We start from the raw sequence: 22,726 nt of genomic DNA, 5'->3' as shown, positions 1-22,726 counted from the left end.
TCACATCTCGAGCTCTCTATTTGAATCAATTTGTCTTTGTCCACCTCTGTGCTATGCCTTCCTGCTCCCGCTCAGTGACACCTGCATTTGTATTCTGCATCTGTCTGTATCTCTTCATGGCCGCCGGATGAGTCGTGTGGTGACAGTGGCAGTCCTTGCCAAGTCAACCCCCTCAGTCACGACTCTGTAATAAATACAGAGTGAGTCACACAACCACAGATTGCACACATTGACAAACAAACTGAATGCAGCACTTTTTTTTTCAAAAACCTACAAAAATAACTTATTTTAGAACTGCATTTATGTTGTTAACGTATAGCAACATCTGAACAAAATACATGACATTATCTATGCAAACAACAATTCGGCTATGTTTAAAATCAGAAATATTACGACAGAGTCATAAATTAAAGAGTTATTTTCGTCCAGCTGTGTACATCAGAAGGACGCTCTTACCGAATTGGCCCCGTAGTTACGTCATCAAGTTTAGGTAGTCACGCAGGTTGCCTGTGCAGAATAGCGGCGTGGGAGCTTGTATGTTGTTGTTTTTTTTATTTGTCGAGTTGTTGCAGTTGCACGTGACCGCTCGGTTACATGGGCAACTTATACTACTATTTTCTGGGTCTGTGGTTTGTTAAATAAATACAACAACAGCTGTAAAACGATTTCTCGTGAATGTGTGTGTGTGTGTGTGTGTGTGTGTCGCCCCCATCGTCACGCCGCGCTCATCTGCAGCTACAACCGTCACAGTGGTCTCACACACACACACACACACACGCGTTCACGCAAGTGTATGGTTCATACACACTCACACCGCTATCCTGCTGGTGACAGACACAGCTGGTTAGCTAGCAAGCTAATGAACGTCGCCTGTTATTGACCAGCGTTGTGTTTGGATTTGTTTCTTTTCTCCCCCTCCGTACTGTGATGTTTAGACGTGATTATCGCTGAAATTACGGACTGTCTGCATCTCTCCTCGGCTGACCGGGAGCCGCCATGGAATGCCGTGTTCTGTCCATACAGAGCCATGTAGTCCGGGGATATGTGGGCAATAAGAGCGCCTCTTTCCCATTACAGGTAAATACAACCTCACATGCACCCATTATCGGACACCTGACCGCGAGACACCCGGACACGACCCAGCCTGACACGCTCGGTTCACCGTCACCCACGCTATCTGACCAACCGATTTAAATGCTGGGATTTCTAACGAGAATTTCGTCGTTTTAACTTAATACCATCTTTGCTTACGCTTCTTTTGGAAATAATGAATGTATTCCTTCTGCTGTGTTAAATGCTGAAGGCCAAATTATGATGTGTTCGTAAACGGGCTGTAAAAAGGACAAAAATAACCGTATTGTAACCTAAATGTCAAAGCAATAAATGCGAAGACAGGTGTCGTGAAACACCCTGTTCCCCCACATAGATAAATACCACTTATGCTGTTTTTCTTGTTTTACTTCTTAAGGGGATTAATTATCTGAAGGAAAAACACTGTAGTACGTTACCTGTCATTGAGGTTGTCCGATAATGGACCATATGCTCTTCAGTGCATGGTTTCAAATCCTTAATTTCCTCTGTTAACTAATTTCACAAGTGCTGGTTTGTTCATGAGAGGTAGAACATTTGTGTGTGTGATAATGGAGCTAATCAAATGACCCCTATTTGGTGAAATGGATAACTAGGTTTGTTACGCTCAGGTCAATGCAAGTCAGGGTTCAGGTTTGCCCCTGTTATCCTCTCAGTTAGTATTTACACTGGCCAACAGTATTTGCAAAAAAGTGAGCTAATTATTGTCTTAGAGGTCAGAGAAGTGAGTAACCACATCTCGGCTGTGGCTCCCTCAGGTTTCCATCATCTCACAGCAGCAAACAGCTGGAATGCTCATAGTTTGTGTATGGGAATATCTATTCATCTATTCTAGATGTCAAATCCAGCCTCATGCCTTTGATAAACTGTGAGTCCTTAGCATGGGGATAACCAGTCCAGCTATTTAATGCTTTAGGTTTATAATAAACTTTCACAGAATGGGAAGAAAAATCCCATAGGTTTTCCATCTTTATGTCAGAGTTGAGCTCTGAGTTAAGCATGTTGCCAGAATATGGTTTAAATTCAATACAAGATGTTGACACACTAACATTTTGTTGTGTGCTTTATATAAAGCTCATACATCACAACTTCCACCAGTTATCCATAAAGATGCATTGATTTATCAGATATACATTGGTTTAGGCTGTTTTGTTTTCCTTCCATTGTAATTGAATTTGAGGTTTTTGTGGAAGAGTGTGTTATAGTGTTAACCCTACAGGTCAAAAATGTAAATATATAACAACGTGGTTAGTATCTGTTTATTATCTATGAGTACAACTCTATAGCTGTGTTTCCACAATATATTTGCAAAGGAAGCTAATTTGTTGGCTAAGAAGATTATGACCTATGGTTAATGTTGGTCAGGCATATCTGCAATGGAGAGCTCTATGAGCCACACAAAGGAAAGCCTTCCTCCTCCTGAACTCCAAAACCTGTAGTGTATAGCCTTTAAATATATATAAAAATATATATATATATGTGTATATATATTTATATATATATGTACATATGTATATATATGTATATGTCTATATATATATATATATATATATACATATATATATATATATATATATATATATATATATATATATATATATATATATATATATATATATATATATATATATATATGTATGTATACATATTATATTCAAACCTTTGTCAAATGGGTTAGCTATGCTGATTAAATCCCATCAGTGCCATATGACTCTGTGTTTCTCAGTGTAATGTTGTTTGCAACTTGTATCACCGGTGCAACATTCCTGCACTGCACACAGGAAGTGAGTAGTTTGTTGTCAAGACAGATTGACACAAAAGCAACATTGTGCATTCTGCTTGTGTGCACCAAGAGCGACAGAGGACTGGTGTTCTGCTTTGTTCTTCTTGTATGAGGATGATGGTAAAGACTTAATGAATTGTCTGACAGTCTGCTCGGTCATCGATGCAGAATTCCCATTGATGGACCATCTGAGACTATTTGCACATTTCTAGACCTACTGTATCTTAATAGCACTGTCGGGATGGGAGAATGATGCTCCTTTGACCTCATCCATTCATCTCTGGGGCAATAGAGGACATTTTTAAACAGTGACAATAATCTTTGCCTGCTGCCTGTAAGCCAAAGATACAGTCACGGTTGCATATGTCAGTTGCAAAAAGTTTGATGGCTCAGTCTAAATATTTATCACCAAGCTGATGTGGTCATTAAGGCTGGGCGATGTGGCTTGTATGAATGTATTCTGGAAATTCTGAGGTTATATCCTGGTATATGAGATACATGGAGAAATATAAAGCTGCACACTCCTTCAGACTCATGAAAACTTTTCTTTTGTGATGTTTGTACTTCTGAAAAGAGAGTGACACCATGCTGTAAATACACTCAAAATATCTACTGTATTACATGCTTAAAATACAGTTATTATTACCTTTCATTTCTGATAATACCTGGTTTATGGCTTTGACTTTTCAATGTTTAGTGAAAGATATTTGCGTATCTTAGAAACAATGAAATAGCCTACAAATATGATCAGATTTAGCACAAATAATTAGGCTTAAAATTAATTAATGTGTTAATAAATGACATTTTTAAATGTAGTTTTATCCATTTGTTGTATTTTAATCAATATTACTATATATAGTTTGTGTATTTCACAGATGTATTCAATGTAATAAATATGATTATCAATGCAACAGCCTTTAAAATCAGGAAAAGTCATCACAGATACCTACATAAAAAAAAGTGGTATCAGGATATCCCCAATATTTATATCTCGTTTATGACAAAAGTAGCAGCTATATGTGGGTTTATCATACATTTGTGTACAGTTGACTCATTCTATATTGCCACTAGAGCAGGTTCACCTTTCGTTTTGTTTGAATTAAACCACCTATGTGAAAAACATGACAGAAAAAAATGCTTTTCCACTCCGCCTGTTAGCTGGTGCTTTTTTAGTACCTGCTCTGACGAGGTTCCAAGAGAGCTGAGCCGACATCAAAACGTGACGTCAACAGACTACCGACCACTGATTGGTCAGAGTGTCGTCACTGGTGTCATGAGCGTGACGTCAGACACAATTAGAAAGACTTAAACATGCGTTAATCTCCAACATTTAACAGAGGAGTCTGGTGTATATAGTGACAGTACTGCTGATCCCACCGTGTATGACTTAGATAGGAAGATAGAACAAACAGAAGTCGGAGAATTATATCATAGTTATAATGTTCAGCTCGAGCTGGAGCACGTAAAAAAGCTGCGTCTATTGCAGAGTCATTTGACGTGGGAGTGAATACTGATTTTTATTTAGTCCCACTACAGACAAAAAGGACATGTTGGTGGGTGTTCGTGGGTCGCTTTGATGGATCACATCTAAATTGTTATGTTAATGGTTGGCGAGTGTATGTTGCACATCACTACACTGGAAGGTGACCAAAGCAGGCATTGATTTGTATACTGTGTTAATGGTTAATGTCACAGCTAATTGTTTAACCGAGTGATCGGGACAGCCGGGAGCGTGATGAATGATGAACTTTTCCCTGTTCTGTTGTTTCTGTGTAATGAATACAGAGTATGAACCCCACCACCCCTGAAGAAGAGGGGAGGGGGGGCCAGGCATCAGTCGATTAACCTGGATTGTTAAGCACTTGCATCTTTTGAGTGGCTCTCAACATGCGTCTTGTTCTTCGGTCTATTAATAGAAAAACAAATGACTGTGGTGTTGAGTCATCACCTGTATTAACACTCTCTTTTAAGGTATGGTTTGAACAGAGTGCAGAGCTTTACACGCTGAAGAAGGGACTAAAAAGAGCAGGCGTATTGAAGACAAAGCATTGATTGGATATTATGTGAAAGGACACAGAGGTTATTGGCTTCTCTGTTGTCATTTCCCGTTATGGTCCCTAATGATGACAGCAGGATGATTGCTTTGGGGCTGTAATTGCCTAATGACGACGCTCGTGGTTTTTATATGATATTTTTTTCCACGAGCATCAGTGTGGCACCATGTATTGACAGTGAGGCTACAATACACGTCCCGTCGTCCTGAAAGACACAGTCACTTGTTGTAAGAAGTGCGTGGTCTATTTTTAGCCCGCAGCAGCCGCGATGTAGTTTGCGGTTATATCCTAATGGCTCCTGCGCTTTGATGCATTTCACTCAGGGTTCAGCCATTAACGTTTTTGCTGTTACGCCCGATTAAAGCCTGTTTATGCTAAAGGATAATGTTAATATAATAATGGTTACCAGTTCAGCACAATCAAGCTTTCTTGCTCTATAAATAAGTTCACAGACCATATTCATGTAGAAATGATGTGAGTATAAAAGTGTCATCTGGTATCCTGAACACTTGCATCATGTGTGGAGGAAATTAGAGAAACCAAACAAAGAACTTTTAAAATAAATATGTCTAGTCTGATGCAATTTGGCAGTGTTGTTAAGTATGTTTTGACACAAATAGGAGTTTTAAAACCTATTCATCTCCAGTTATTTTAATCAGAATTTGACAGTAGCAGAATTTCTCTCATCGTCTTTTACATATCCACACTAAGCCTTTGCTTTTTTAAACTTTTTTTTATGGAGAGCTTTATGATACATACATTTATGGAAGCTTTAATTTTAACTTGCATCAAAGGATATTATAGTCTTAAATCCAAAGAGACAGACCCCCTTCAGGCACCATGTTTTACGCTGAATATTATCAAATATTGTTTTCTGGACACCTAAGTTCTCATTACATATAAAACATCAGATCCAGTCACAGAGAATAACACTTATCTAGTATTTATTTTTCTGTTGAGTGTTGCAGTTTGTGAATGAGCTGCCACGGAGGCTTGTATACATGAAAAACAACCTTGTCAGGCTGTTAAATAAAGATCTATTTAACAGGAAGCCCAGGGGTCAGTGAAGAAGAGTTCTCTCAGTTGTCAGAGTAATAACCATGATTCATTTGGTGTTAGAAAGATAAGGGATAAAATGATGATCAGTGACATCGTCAGTGCGCGTGCAGGGTTCCCCTCTCTGTGCTGTCAGGACGGAGAATCTCATTCTTGTCACAAGGCAGTGGGATGAATAAGCAGGGCTCTGATTGGCTGCTACAGGGTTCCTCCTAGTGACGTCGCCTCAGATGGTGATAGGCTGCCTTAGAGCCAGACTGCATAGATTCTTTCAAACAGAGATTAAACTGAATTTTAAGTACCAGTGGTGCCTTCAGGTCTTTTATTTAATGGATACAGATTTCTTTCTGTGGCTACTCCTCACATGGTCCAAAGACATGCAGATTGGGATTAGGTTAATTGATTTTCGGTGTGGATGTGTGTGAATGGTTTTTGTGTCGGACCTGTGATGGGCCGGTGACCTTTCGAGCATGTTGTCTGCCTCTGTCTGATGGGTTTGGCTCCACCTTCCCCTTGACTTTCTAAGATGCACTGATGGATGGAACAGCCAATGTGAAGAAGTTATTATGTTCAGTCTTCCATGATCCCCCACTGCCTCCGTCATTTGGTCAAACGTTTGGTTTGTCCACCACCAGTATTCTCAAAACAAAGATTCAGCTGTTTGCCGTGTGGAATATTGTTTAGTTAATAATAGCACGCTAACAAATATTTACAGCTTTACATTAGCAGTACAACCACAGAGAAATTTCAAGTAAAAAGGTTGATACAGTGTCCAGCATTGTTGACTCACAGGGAGGAGGTCACCGGGTCTCAGATCCCCGTTCGACCTAGAGCCTTTCTGTGTGGAGTTTACATGTTCTCTCCTTTTTCTCCTGGTACTGCGGCTTCCTCCCGCAGTCCAAAAACATACATCTCTGTGTGTTTGCCCTGCGATGTCAGCTGGGTTTGTCTCCAGCTCCTCCCACGATCAGCCTGTGTCGTGACAAAAGTGATTAGCATTTAATGCTAATTAAAGCCAATACGTTGTACCCTTTTAAACTTGCAATTGAGTGTAAATACATTTACTATAACGATAACGATACAAATACTTCACTGAATATTTAGATTGACTGTAGAAAGACAGAGTTAGTGATAGGGCACACTTTCCAAGGATGTTTCACTTCGTCCTAGAGAACATGGCATTATATGAGAGGTAAATATGTATTTTTCCCTTGTATGAAAGGAGAAAACAGTCAAAACACAAAAGAACAGCAAATAGACAAAAACGATGCACATTCATGAAGTGGTCTTCTACAATACTGATGAAATGGGGTTGTGTCCTGTTTTCTTACACCACACACAGAGGCTGGCATGTTTCCTGTATGCCTCTTGCTGGTATTTCACCTTTTAGAGAACACATTATACCACATTTGACAAATCTTTTCAAGGTCAAAGGGAGATAGTCGCTGCCACTGTCAACTCTGAACGCAGCAGATTCTTGTTTCTCAAAGTTACAGTCAATTAAAGAAAACAAAGAACCCATTCACCCTGCCTCCTTCCCGCTTCAGTCCAATTAAATAAAGTAATTCAGATAACAATTGACTGCATGTGGATGAGTCATCATGTGATGTGTCTTTTCTCTCTGGAGTACATCACAAAATACGTTTTGTAACGGGTGCACATTTCAGTTATCCTTAAACTGAGTGGATGCTGTTTTTAGGTCCGCTCACGCAGAGTCCTAGATACATGTTTACAATTATGTCCCATGATGAGGCAGAAAAATGATTCACCAAATGTGTTTCTATTGGTGTGTGTCCTGGCCATGTCAGGATATTATAAAAGAGATGATTGCTGATTGGCATGAGAGGTTGGGTGTCCTGTGGGCCCAAGTGTCTACGTGAAGCACCTGTTCATATTTTTGTTCTGACTCATAGAGCTCAGATAATAACTAAAGCACGGAAAGATGCACAAAATGACCACATAGAGGAGCAAGGGGATGAAAGTCAGATCAGATGCTGGCAAGAGTTGGTGTTGATATTGAGACATGCAAAAGGTCATGGGAACAATACAATCTCTTTTTCTTCTTTCTTATATAATTGTGTTGTGTTTATGATTTGCGTATTCCTCATGGACCTGAGATATAAAAATGTCTACACCAGAAAAAAAGCAATAGTATGTAATGGTAAATTTCATACCGTTATTGGTATAGAGCAGTATTGTTAAAATGTGTTCCATATTGAAAAAACACTATTAAATTGAAGTATTTTCAACTAGATCCAAAACCTTAACAAAACACTTCAAAATAGACACAAATTTAGTGAAAAATATGTACGAAAAACTGCAAAATAAACATGAAATACAGTTTAAAAGACATCAAAACTGTGCAGTGTTAATAATAATCGCACTAATAATAATTCAAATGTTTAAATAAAAACATTTATTTTACCTTCAGATATTATATATTGCTAGTATAACTTCTACTCAATTTTTGAAGTTTTTTAAGTATTAGTTTGAATATTGATATTAAACCATCTTACATTAAAGCACTTCATATTAAATATTGTGAATCTCGGAATCTCAACATGAGGAACTTTACTGTAATTTACTGTTCTGTCAGATTTATGACAACTGCCTCCTCTCTGTCTCCTGTTTGCAGGTTTTAGGGTTTGAAGTGGACTCCATTAACTCTGTCCAGTTCTCCAACCACACAGGTAAGCTTGGTTTTAAAAGCATAGCTCTGTGCGTGTGTGTTTTTATTTAGAACGTGTGTGGGTGTGTATGAGTCACTGTGTTGTGTTGGTGAGCGTTAGAGAGACGGTTGTCATTGCAGCCGTGCTCGTGTTGAGGATGATGAGTTGACAGATGTGTGAGTCAGGTGTTTGGGAGGACACTAACTTCAGAGCCAGTGTCACCAGAGACACTTTCAAACGGTGACGCTGCCGGCCACTAACTCCATTCACAGTTTACACAAGCTTGGTGTCGCTGTGTGTCAGATGCTGCAGTGATGACAGGTCAGACTGGAAGTTAGCACCACCCCCTTCCTCTGGATTATCTTGCTTAAAGCGACTATTTTATCATTTTAAATGCGATAAATTTGCTATAGATTTAAATTTAACCACAGGAAATAAATGCCAATGTTAAGTTGTGTAAAATGAAGTCAACGCAGCCCGTGGCCAAGTGGAGAGGGAACTTCACTCAACTGGAGGGTTGCCGGTTTAAGTCCCGACCAGGTGAAAAGGGCTGAGGTACCCCTGAGTAAGATACCCAACCTCCATTGCTCTCCGGGGCGTTAATCAGTGTGGCAGCCCACTGCTCCTAATTCTAGGATGGGTCAAATGCAGAGAAATAATTTCCCTCAGGGGATTAATAAAGTATAAGATTTAGATTTAGATTTCATGCAGCCATGCAGTGATGACTTCGCCCACGTTGAGTCGGTACTTTTTTGTAGTGGATTTGCAACCTAAACCGTGCCGTGCCGCGCGGAGGCGACGTGAGCCAGGACCATAGTCGTAAAGGGCCACAACTCTGCACCGTCGTGCATTGACGGGTGGTCTCGTCTCATGTTATTGATTCAGACTGAGCTTGAGGAATGAATCAGCCGAGCGCTGTGAAAACAAACACATCGGCTCAGCTGTTGCTTGTTGCTTCTCCGTGAATAAAAGCTGATGTCCTCAGGTTCAGCCCATTAAAGTTCACTACTTTAATGTGTTGTTTAGACTTCCTTTTTTTCAAATGTTGTGGAACAGATGATTTCCTTGTGCGTCAGGATTTGCCAGTTCTCTGTGTAGAAACAGGTCTTCATTCTTCATTCTTTTGTCCCGCCTGCACAGGTTGTTTTTTTTTCCATTTTGTTCAGCTTGAGTATCCAAGTAATCATCATGTATTTCATATATAATTACCTCTACTCAGTCACATTCAGTTTAAAACCAGAAAAGGTCAAGCAAGCTGTTTACCATCTGAGTGAACATAATTGTTAGTGTTGGATAAGTTGTTGTGTGGGTGAGGGCCATCAGATGCAGAGACAAACGAAATGCTGTTGTTAAAATGTAGCTGATTGAAAGTGTTGGATTGTGTTAGATAAGAGTTTCCTGTGACCAAGTTCCTCTGCAGAAACACTCAACTGTGATTTCGTCTTTATTTACAGAAAAGTCTGGTTTCTGGTTCAACAGTTGAGTTCAACAATTGTTTTTCCTTATTTTATTCAAGAGAGATTTTTTGTTTTTAAGTGTATTACCTTTACCTTGCTGTCTTTGCTGCTTTGACACCATAGATGTGCACTAATACAGCTGAAACCATTACTCATCAACTATTTTGATAATCAATTCATCAGTTTGAAGCTTTTTTCAGTATTAAAACAAGATTTCTGATTGTTTTAGCTTCTTAAATGTGAATGTTTTCTTTATTTGTTTGCTCCATATGACAAAGAAATGATTAAAACTGAATCATTTTGGTTTGTGGACTAAACAAGACGTTCGAGAGCATCATCATTTCCAGGTTTGACAAACACTGATCAACGTTTTTTTTAACGTTTTCTGACATTTTATGGACCATACGATCACTCAATTAATCGAGAACATAATTGACAGATTAATCGATTATGAAAATAATCCTTAGGTGCAGCTCAAATAGTGAATTATCATATCTAATCCAATCTTATTTTATCTTAAATGTTGATGATCTTCTTAAAGTTTTTGAAATTAAACAAAACTGTAAAAAAAAAACAATCCAGGTCATGTTCTTAAACACTGTAAAATAGTACAACTCAACCCAAATTAGCCTAATAAAAGAAGCAGCAGACCAATTTGTCTCTGATTGCATTCATTAAACATGTAGGTGACGCTCTGAAGAGATTTCCCATCAATTCTTGTGGTTGTGCTTATCACAGGAATGACTTTTACCACAGTCAGGGACATCATGTTTCCTTTGGTTAAATCGATATTGTGATGTACTGCAACACGATTGTTTTGTAATGTACTGATTATTGTTGTCTTGTGACATTGTTATTGTGGGCCATGGATTGCTTATCACATCATGGTTGTACCATGATTCAAATATTTCAATACGGTATTGATATCAGTATCTAGACTTTGCTACCAAATCCTGAATGATACCACTTTTTATGAAATCCCTTATAGCAAATAATAACATGAGACATTACAGCAACATTCTTAAATATTAGCTAGCTAGACTTGCAGTCCAACATGGAGTAACTGTATGCTCTCATATTTATTCTGTGTGCATGAGTGACTCATCAAGATTTTCTCGACATATGCCTGACTGTAGCAATGACTTTCTTTGCAACAGTTTTATTTGAATTTATGTTGTAATGGGCATTTACAACATTTTACCAAGAAACCTAAAGGATGTTTTTGGAGAGACATTTTCTTTGTGTTGTATTATCTCTTAGTAAACTGTGAACACAGAGATGTCTGCCTGACTGTGGCCCGATGTCGTTAGATTGTGTCGTGGTAAAAGTTAAGCTATGTCCAACATTTAGTCACACGTCTGGTGTAAATCATGTTACTGTGAGTGACGTTAACCAAGAAATGCCTGCGACAGGCGCTACTTTAATCAGATCTTGTTGGAGTTGGAAATTAAAATGTTAAATCCCGCCTAGCAGAATGTGTAATTCGGTGTGACATGTCAGAGAAGACGGTTGCACGTGTGAGGGTGAATAGAGAGAGGGACACGGGGGAAAAAATGAATCATAATGGAGAGAAGGGCGGAAGGGGTGGAGAGAGAGAGAGAAAGAGATGGGACACAGCAGTAAACAGCAGCAGGCACTATGAATTGCGACAGCAGCGAATGATGACGTCAGAAGCAGCTCTTATCTGTAGGCCTGCTTCATTTTCTCCCTCACACATACACACATACACTACACATCTCTTTCTTAGCCCCTTTGGCTTTCTCCCTGCTTGTTGCTTAGCAACCAGAACCCCCCCACCACCACCACCACCACCATCACCATCAGCATCACGTGACCCGGCTGTGACTCACCTGGAGCTGCGACATCATCGGCCTGCAGCAAACATGTCATATGCAGACAGACGTGCACAAATGCAAACTGCTCTCACTGGCCTTTACGTCATATGCAGATCTGTGCATACAGCACACACTTATGTTATATACACACACACACACACACACACACACCCCTTCACACATGACATAGGTATGTTTGTCAGCAGAAGCTCCTCTGCCCAAAAACTATAGGGAGTGAGGACATTTTGGTTAAGGTTAGGATAAGGATCTCAGTAAGAGTGCTGTTTGAGAATGTGTGTGTGTGTGTGTTTTCTTGTATTTGTGACCCCTTTGGGACCTTTTCTGGCATACACACTGACCTTGTCAGGACAAGTAGTCCTCATGGAGTCCAAAACCTGGTCGTAATGAGGCAGGAACTAATTTCGAAAGGAACTGGTTTAAATTTAGGGCCAACATTTGAATAGTGGTTAGGTTAAGGTTAGTGTTAGGCATGAGCTGGTTATGGTTCAGGTTACGGATAACACCTTTGGTCAAGGCTGAATGCAGTGCAGTGTCCTAAGGAGATTATCTGTGCAAACTTGTGTGTGTGTGTTCTTATTTTGTTGCCTCTTATTGTTAAACAAAGCGAAACAGGTGAAACTGTTGTCAATATGTGCGTGATTGTCTGAATGCTGATTATGTGACTGCAGTCAGGCAAGATGCTGTATTTGTATGTTGGAATGAACTTGTTGAAGTTTTGCAGAAATGTGTTTTTGTACCAGTGACATTTACAAGTATCAGTTCAGACCAGTAATCCTTAATTTAGTAGAAATGTATATATTTATATAGTGATAAAAATATTGGCTTGTTGTTATTTTTAATAGTAGTATTGTTGTTTTATTATTAATGGTATTATTGATGAACTAGCTATAGATTGTAATGATAATGAAGAGTGTGAATCTGTGTGTGTGTGTGTGTGTGTCTCTCTGTGTGTGTGTGTGTGTGTGTGTGTGTGTGTGTGTGTGTAAATGTGCTAGACAACTACAAAACGCTTTGCACAACATGTGAGTCAGCAACTTGGCAAACACGATCCCTTCTCCTCTCTGCAGGTTATTCCCATTGGAAAGGCCAGGTGTTGACAGCAGACGAGCTCCATGTTCTTTATGAGGGAATCAAACTGAACAATGTTCACCACTATGATTACGTTTTAACAGGTAAATAATATGTTTGGATATTTTTAGTAAGATTAAATCTTTTCATTCATTTATTGTCAAAGTCATTTTTGGTCAGAAGTGAAAACATATTCAATGAATCTAGCTTTAATGTCCCCTCCAGTTTCTTTACATTAGTACTTCTCTAGCTGAATTCTCTTAATCAATCAAATCACCTTAGGATATAATGAAGTAATCAGAAATGATTATTTCTGTAACCTAAACAAATCTTTAAAGTTGCACCTTACTGGAATGTATTATAGGACTACAACATTTTAGGAAAACATGTAATTTGCAATTTTAGGATGATTATAGGACTTCTTTTAGGGTCACTGCTAACATAGAACCTGACAGTGATTAGCCTGCTCAATGTGAAAGAAAGATTAAGTGCATTACTTCCATTCCAACAACTAAAGGTCCCCAACATGTTCTTTATACCTAACACAAACATCTTTGTCTACCTGGATTCTTGAAATGAATAAATGAAAATATCAAGTTTAAAAAGTTAAAATCCAACTGCAGTTCTCTAAGCAAATTAAACTCAAATGTCTTTGACCACCAATTAGCAATATAAACATGTATGCACATGCTGATATACTGATGACACATTTTCAAAAATAGTGTGCAGGTCTAAAGTTTAAGCATTAGTAGTAAATACCACATTATCATCACAAAGTTACTGCAGCTTCTCTACCTTCTAGAGCTGTACCACTGATAGGACGACACAATCATTCTGTTTGTATATGTGTATGGTTTCATCTGTGTGTGTTGTGTGCAGGGTATACCAGAGACACATCCTTCTTAGAGATGGTGGTGGACATAGTTCAGGAGTTAAAGCGAGCCAATCCCAACCTGGTGTACGGTCAGTACTGTTGTGAATGTATGTTTTTTTTTTTTTTTAGTGTAGTCACAGTTTTGGAAGGACTTAAATGTACTGTATTTATACACTTGAGAAAGTAATTGCTGATTCTCATGGCCTGTAGCCAGCTTCAGGCACTTGTTCTTCCTAAAGGTTAATTAATGCAGTTTGGGTAATGTGCTGTTTCTGTTGCATCAGTGGAGATGTAATATGGGTTGTACTCAGAGTGCACACTTTGCAAAGTGTAAACGCTTTTCTGAAAAGTTTTTTAACACATTCAAGCTTGACTCTGACTTGCTGCATTAAACAGTAAAGTAGTTCCCAAAAATGTTTGCTTATCAAGACTACATGGTACTTTTGAACATCACATGACCTGGCCTCTGAGTTCACACAGTCATCTCTGGATGTTTTTGGAACGTCACCCTCGCAGATGTCCAGGCTTTAGCTGCTTAAATGAGAAAATAACTGCATTTGCTACCATTTATCCCATTTTTCATTTCCTCGTACACTTTGTATGTTAATAATCTAATAATCCCTTTTAAAAATAGCTTTCTCATCATGTGACTTACTACTGTCATAAGACCAATTTGAAATTGTATTACTGTAACAGACAAAGGGAATACATACCCTCTTTTTTTCTTTCATCTCAATATTTGCTATTAGTAAAGTAGTTGTAGTGGCAGTAGGTGATTATTAATACACCATGTATGTCGTGGCACCACCTCATAAAGTAGTTAGTAGTTGCCATTTTACACATCGTCATAGAACAGATGTCAAATAAAATAGTCAAATAAAAAATGTTCTAAAGCACATTCAAAAAAGCAGGGTTTACCAAAGTGCTTTACAAAATAAAAATGGTAAATGGTAAAAATCTCCAGATCTTTAAAAATTGATTTAAAATGTTTGATAGTTGGGGCAGATTTAATGTCGATGAGTCATTCCATAATATTTATTAGTTAAATAGTTTGTCATTACATCTCTGAACTGCCCTGTGGTGTTTACAGATTTATAGTGAGGCTGTAAACAGAAAGTGCAAAAGTGTTGTTGTTCTCTCTCAGATCATTTGATTTACATTATTCTGAAAGGTTATTAAGGAATTATGGATCAATACCACCAAACAGATCCCTGCCTTCTGTACCTTTTGATAAAGTTAGTGCCAAAAGTCAATTAAAATCTAAGCCAGGTTGATGCCTCCTGTCACCATGGTATTCATTTACTATGATGATTGTGTCCGTGTTTATTGTTTGACTTTGTTTGTATTTAATTTCAGTATGTGACCCCGTCCTCGGCGATCATGGATCTATGGTGAGGCTATTGTCAGTTTATGCTCCTTGTACTGTTTGTGCAGGTGTGTGTCTTTGTTAATGTCTTTTGTAATTTGATAGATTTTAATGTGTGGGGAAGGGTTTTAGTGTGGATATCTGTATATGTGCATGTTCCATGTGTTGTAGTGTGTTCGTGTTGTGGGGGTGTGATACGAGGATTTTCTCAGACTTGTGTTTACAGGGATTTAGATCATATTCTGTCGGTTTGCGCTCACGATTTAAAGCCGTGAAAACAAAAATCAAAGCAAATCTGTATTTAACTGGGTGTGCAGTTCTTCCTCAGGCTCTATTTCTGGCTTGCATTATGTATCGTGACTCTAACACTTGCATTTTGATCCACAGTACGTTCCGCAGAATCTTTATCCAGTCTATAAGAACAAGGTGGTTCCTGTTGCTGACATTATTACTCCAAACCAGTTTGAAGCTGAGTGAGTACAAGTCATTGACTTAATGATGTGTTAAATTGTTCATTCAGTCTATGTGACATTCACCTGTTTTAGCAGAAACTGTCTTTATGTAATGCCACACATTTTGTTATCGAATACCTCCATTTTGTGGTCCCAGAAACCTGGAAACTAATAAAACAAAAATGTGCGTTAGCTTATCTCCTCCACTATAACCTTGTCTACTTAAAACATGACACAATTGTAACTGTATCTAACCTGTCTCTCATAAAGAAACAGTTTGTTCCAAGTTGAGAAGCTTTATAATGCCTTTATATAAAGTCATGCCCAAAAGGGATGATGCCTTGTGTTCTATGGCTACATGTGTAGCATTATTTTTTTAAGTAACTACTATTTTCAGTACATGTCTGAGAGTTTCTGCAACAATTTAAATTACATTTTAATAATCTGTACAGAGAAACAAGCACATTATAAATCATGGATTTATAATCTATGAAAAACCGTAACATTGAACCTCAGTAAAAGAGAGATCTGTGTCTGCTCAATTCAAGTCCAGTTTGACTGTGGTGTTGCTCCACCTAGTGGTGTCTCACTCTGTCTTCAGTCTGCTCTGCAGATGTCCTTACACTCTTTCTGTGTTCCTGTGTTTCATCATTGAATTTGTTAGTGTCTCTGTTTCAGTGCCATTGACCTTGAGTCCATTTGTGTTTCAGATTACTGACGGGGAAAAACATTAGCACGGAGAAAGATGCTGTAGAGGTAATAAACTAAGTGTTAATCTCAGCCTTCATTTCATGTTTGCATAGCTTCTTTGTTTACAGGAGAAGAAATGTTGTCGTTATGTAGGTTATGGACCTTCTTCATGCTATGGGCCCAGACACAGTGGTCATCACCTCCTCTGATCTGCCCTCCAGACTGGGTGACCGCTTCCTGGTATCACTGGGCAGCCAGCGCCATGGTAGGTGATGTCTTAAAGACGACGCTAACTGTATGTGTTTGTCTGTGTGAGGTAGGTTTGATTCCGTTCTCACAAACATGTTGTGCCTCTGTTCCGCTCTTAAGTTCGTCCAGACGGCAGCAGGACAACACAGAGAGTTCGAATAGAAGTTCCCAAAGTGGACGCCGTCTTTGTAGGAACTGGAGACTTGTTTGCTGCTATGATGCTTGCGTGGACACACCACTACCCTAATGACCTAAAGGTACAAAGGCACAGCTACTCAAGCAGCTGGAAGACAAGCGCACACACATTCTAACACAGTCAAACACGTAACAGTTGCTCTGTTTTACTGTCTTACTCCCAGACGGCCTGTGAGAAGACGTTTTCAGTGATGCACCATGTTATTCAGAGGACCATATCTTATGCTCATGGTAAGAAAAGCCCAAAAGTCTGTTTTTATACTAGAGACAAAAAATATTTCAATTTTAACCACCTTTAAAAAAAACCTGAATTTTCAAATGTATGCATAGATTTATGCAATGGTTTCTGTTTTTAGTCATAGTGATTAAATGTTTGGAGTGACATGCAGATGCAGTATTATGAATGTGTGCATATATGAAATGTAAATCTGCAACATGTTGCTCTATCTTTGCATTTTTCATGATGTGCAATCTCCTCTTACAGCAGTTCAATATGTTTGTTGTAACCTTTTAAATGCCTGGTTAAGGAGCCCAGGACTTTTATTTCCTCTGCCAATGCTTGAAAATGTCAGACCTGCTGTAGTTTCAGCTGCTCTTTTGTTATGTTTTAGCCACACTTAGTAGTTGTACTGGAGTGGTCCCTTTTGTTCTCAAGTTGGTAACTAACAGTCTATGTTGGTAAATTGCAGAAAATGGCTTTAAAATGATCCTTATTTATTTATTCCTGTCTCCCCCTCTCTCTCCCTCCCTCCCTCAGAGTTAGCAGGTCCTGGTCGGAGGCCCAGTCCTCCACAGCTGGAGCTGAGGATGGTTCAGAGTAAAGCCGACATAGAAGACCCTGCTATAGTTGCGGAGGCTACAGTCATATCCTAACATTAGTGACCCATAAGACTCATACTAACCTTGTCCTCACCCATAAATCTCTCGACTCCTGTATCTCGGTAAAATCTCTCTCATTGCTGTGAACCTTAACGTAAACACCACATCATCCAGACTCTTCAAAAAGAAAACAAAAAAAAACATTAGTATTGTAACTACTTAAGCCCCTAAACTCCTCAGTGTCCTGATCCCTTAGACCAAACCCTTCACCTGCAACTCTTAGACCCTTGAACCCAAACCCTGTTTCAGAACCAGAGCCATGGATAGACAGAAGGTGTGTTCTGTGAGACTGTGGTGGCCACTTTTTGCCTCTTCTCTAACAGGGTATGTGAGTGGAATGCACGGCTTCTGTTTAATGGAAAACTGAGGGGCTGAAGTGTTGTTTCTCACTCTGACATTTATCTAATATGTAGTCAAACAATTAAAAAAATATCAATATTGTACGACCGTTAACAGTAAGATATAAGATGCTCAGATATTGTTACAATACAGTGTTTGTTAAATTCAGATTTAGACATAAGGTGCTGGCATATGTTATGGGAAAGATGGAGTGAGTCTTTGACTGTTAAGACCTATTCAGGTGATTACTTTTGTGAGGAGTGGAAAGTTGGGAGTGAGGAATTAATACGTTAACTGAGAGGAGGTGGTAAAAGTATTTTTTACCCTCATGGAATCACACTTGATGATATTTTAATACATGAATCAAAACACAATGGGAAAACTTAACAATACTATACACACACGTTATGTTATGGCTCTGTTTTTAAAGAATATTTTTAATGAGACACAACATATTTTTTAGTATTTATCCAAAATGGTAAATGGATTCCAGCTACTGACTGTTTCAGTGAGATAAAATTGCTCCCAAACTCTACCTCTAAATTATTAAAGCTGTAGTCCGTAATTTGTTTCTAAAACACTGTTTTAGTGTAGCCTGCTATTTCAACATTTTCCACACTGCTACTACACCAGATTGTTTGGGGTTTTTTCTCCAGTTTTATTTATTGACAGCTATCCGGACATGTAGACAATTAAAAAAAAAAACACAAAAGTGTTTTAGAAATAAACTACAGACTTGAGCTTTGCCTTTAAACTTTGCCTACTTTATTGCTCTATTACTGCCACTCCGCTCAGCTCACATACTCTGTATTATTTTTGACTGTGTTGCACGCTAGCGACGGTCCTCCACACCAGTTGCCAAGTAGCAGCATCGCACCGGTCGTACTGTCAACTTGTAAAGATCAATCACTGTTGATCTATGGCTCTGCCCCACCACTATTTCAACCCCCCCTCCCTGTCTTACAGCAGTGATGTAATGTGACCAAGTCTTAACCCCCAAACCCCCTTGACAATAATAACAAAGGAAAAAAAAACGCACAATGTATAGTTGATGTATAGATGTTGTACCATAACTGTATTGGACCATCTGTATGATATCTTCTATCTGATCTGTCTGTTGGACCATTGTGTTGATGCTACTGTACTATAGACCACACACACTACAATATCACCAAAACCAGAGACATAATCATGGGCTGGTTCTGGCTCTGTGGACAGCACCAGGGGCTCCAGGTGCTGTCACTTTTAGTAATAGGTAACTGTCTAATAATCATAGTTTATAGTTAGAACCTGTTTCATCTCAACTTAAAGAAAAATATGGACACCTGGAGCTGTCAGAGCTGCCCCCAGCTGAACATTCTTAGACCAGTCGAAAATCAGCTGCCTCAGCGCCAGAACTGATCCACAACATCATAGCTGGGTGGTTCCCAGCCCAGCTCTGGCCCAGAACCTTATATCTGAGAGTTGTGCCACTGAATTTAGTGGAGGCCTCGAGACTCTCCTCGACACAGCAGGAGACTTCCCCTTAACATCCAAATGTCTGTTGTGGAAAACGCAGTTTTGATTCACTTCACACTCCACTGATGACAGAAATGATGACAGCCACTCGAGTTTCAGGAAAAATGAAATACCTGATTAGAAAAGAGTTGAATATGTCATGTTTGTCTTCTCTTTAGCGTCTCTTTTTTTTACGTTATAATTTTTATTATAATTATAACGTTTATATGTATATCACTTTAGCTTAATACTCTTGCATCTGGGAGTATTGATCCAACCAATGTTTAATATTTTTACATAATGATTTTAAGATGCCATAGAAACTAGATTTTCTTGTTTCCTTCTGGCTGAGCAGTAGGTTTGATGTCCTACAGTAAACTAGCAAACTTTCCTCCATGAAACAGTTGCGTTGTCTTCCCCTGAGTTAATTTGACTCAGTACAATCTATCTGAAATGATCAGAGTCATCTTTAATAATAATTATTCCAAAATAGCTGTCACATTCTGTTTTTCACTGGAGTGTGGTGGGTGGTGATGAGAAAATGTCATGAGCCAGTTTCAACTCAATGATGTTGCAAGAACTCAGCATGTGCCTTAGCCCACTGAGCTACCAGGGCACCACAGCAGATGAGATTTTCACATTGTTTAGGTTTTTCTTTTCTAAATCCCTCTTTTCTTCCTGGTTTGAATGTTCAACAATCTTTCAACAACAGTAAACGGCAACAATGTGAGTGAACTCTGCTTGGCAACATCTCACACTTTTGGAAACCAAATAACTTGAGGCTTAAAAAACAAAACAAGTAAATCTAGATACTGTCAGTGTCCCAACTGAGCTGGATCTAAGGTTCTGGGCAGACCAGTGTATTTCTGTACTGCTGTTGTTTCTCTATGGACTGTACTGTGATACTGCCTTAGGAACTTGACATTATACAACATCATAATACTGCTCACTGAGGAAGAGGAGAGAGGAGGAGAGGGGGAAGGAAGGGAATGTGAGACTTTTTTTGACTGTACATTTGAAAGGGGCAAGGGATGAGACCATACATGCTGATTTAGGGTTGTAAGGCGTTACATTTTTTATTATTATTCGTTTTTTTATGCATTGACGCAAGCCATTCTCTTCAAATATCTTTCTATTTTCCAATTCAGAACTGACATGGATTCAGTTTGTAATTATACATAGAAGAACAGAGAAGCTGAAATCAGCAAGTTTCACTTGATAAATGACTTAAAACGATTTATCAGAATTGTTTTTGACGCTCTCTGATTTGAGGATGCGGCCTCATTCTTATTAACTGTTACATATAATGTTGGTTTTATTGCGTTTGCAGTGATATTTTACCACTGGGGCACTGATTGTCATATCAGTAACCAATCAGCTTTCAGCTCTGCTAAAATCAACATGTGCACTATCACTGTCCACTCCTCTTAACTGACCAGTTTTACTGTTAGGTCAAAATGTGTCTACCTGTTGTGTGTTGTTTGTGAGAGTGTGTATGTATACATTTATATATACATACGTGTGTGTGTGTACTTTTTGTGTGTATGTGGGTTAGAGTTAGAGATGAAAAATTGCTGAAAAACCTAACAAGGATGGAGGATGAGAGAGAAGGGGGGTTATTAGTATATAGAGGAAGTGATGTGTGTCAAAGAGGACAATCATTCTGTGATGGGACACATTGTTGCACAAATTCCTCCCTGACCAAAAAATAAATAAAAATAGAGGACTGTTATTGCCCTGGACATGTTGAAATGGGGACATTCCTTCACCCCTCGTGTCTCCTTGTGCTCTTCCTCCCCTTCCAGCCACCAAAATGCAGTATCTCTCCACGCCACTCCATTCGCCTCCTTGCGGTGTCAGTTGTGTCACTAGATTTAAGAACCTTAAATGTTGTGTGAGTAAATGAGTGTTATATTGTACCCCAGCTTCACCCCATATATGCCTTTGTTCTATACATAAGTACATACTTGTCTTTGGATAGAAAGCGACGCCATCTGAGTAATGGCTAAGGAGGGAATCAGGTAATGGATGATTAAATCCAGAAGAAGACAGTAATGTAACACATTACAGAAAGCCAACTGCCATTAAACACCACCACTAACTAGAAAATGGTGACACATTTGCTTGACCGTCACAATCAACAGCACAAGTAGCTCTGATTTAACGTTTTAGAGATTAAATTCCTGTCGTGAAACAGTAGTACAGTATTTAGGAGGACAGAGTCACATGGAGCTCTGTGCCTAACTGTTATTTATTCTCAGTGGTCTTGTAAATGGTTTGTACCGCCATCTACTCAAAAAATGATGTCGCTGCTAAATGTCCAACTTTTCTTCATCAGCCACTTTTGTGCTGAGCACAGAGCATTTCACAGACTGCTGAGAGTTTGTGGGCTCAGAGTAGTTGCCTGTAAACTGGTATTATTAGGTTATTCAACCTAGTAAGTTTAAAGAAAGAGCTGAAAGCTGCAGAGTTGGGATGTTTGTGTAGTATTAGCAGTTTTAGCAACCCTTTCCCAACAAGATCGCTTCAAGAAACTTGATTATAGATAAAGGACAGAGGTAAAAAAAATAATGAACATGGCTTTGTTTTGCTTTTTCGCCTCTTTGTACCTGTGGTAATAGAACCAACCCTCAACCCCTCTGTGGATTGATTACAAAATGTCTGCCAAATAGGAGAGAAGAAAAAAAAAACAGATTCCTAACCATCTTGTCTCAGACTGTGGTCCTCTCCTCCTGATTGATGGTTCCATCTCCACCATCTTGTTTTTCCTGTTCTTGGTGGCCAAAACAACACAAAACAAAAAAAAAACAAAGGAAATGTAATAATCATTGTTTGGTAACTGTTTTTAGTGCTATGTTTTTGGAGCGTTACAAGTATTTTCTAACATGTTACAATAAAAGATTGTAGTGTACAAATTCACGTTTATAAAATATATATAAATAGATATATATAGATATATGAGAAATGTATGTTCTAATGCAATAAAGAGAAAATAAGAATTGTGAAAAATTGACCGATCTCATCATTTCTATATTGATATATTCCTGGGTCACGGTTTTAAAATTTTAAATTTATGTGACACAAATTCAGCTCACTTTTTAAACACCAGTGTGGGTGCTTTAATTTGAAATGCACCTGCAAACTATGCTTTTA

At 38.7% G+C, this 22,726-nt stretch overlaps 1 protein-coding gene across 1 annotated transcript; it reads left to right on the top strand.

The window, feature by feature from the left end:
- Positions 1 to 696: 696 nt before the first annotated feature.
- LOC122781760 (pyridoxal kinase-like) lies at positions 697 to 22,586 on the top strand. Its single transcript, XM_044045758.1, has 11 exons — positions 697 to 1,077; positions 8,618 to 8,672; positions 13,032 to 13,136; positions 13,912 to 13,995; positions 15,263 to 15,297; positions 15,660 to 15,745; positions 16,435 to 16,480; positions 16,568 to 16,679; positions 16,784 to 16,920; positions 17,023 to 17,089; positions 17,616 to 22,586. Exons 1-11 carry the CDS (start codon positions 997 to 999, stop codon positions 17,729 to 17,731), a joined length of 924 nt encoding a protein of 307 aa, XP_043901693.1. The 5' UTR covers positions 697 to 996; the 3' UTR covers positions 17,732 to 22,586.
- The last annotated feature ends 140 nt before the right edge of the window (positions 22,587 to 22,726 follow it).

The sequence above is a fragment of the Solea senegalensis genome, linkage group LG15 (genome assembly GCF_019176455.1).
Source record: "Solea senegalensis isolate Sse05_10M linkage group LG15, IFAPA_SoseM_1, whole genome shotgun sequence".
NCBI classification, from domain to species: domain Eukaryota; kingdom Metazoa; phylum Chordata; class Actinopteri; order Pleuronectiformes; family Soleidae; genus Solea; species Solea senegalensis.
This window is presented reverse-complemented; position numbering and strand designations above follow the sequence as displayed.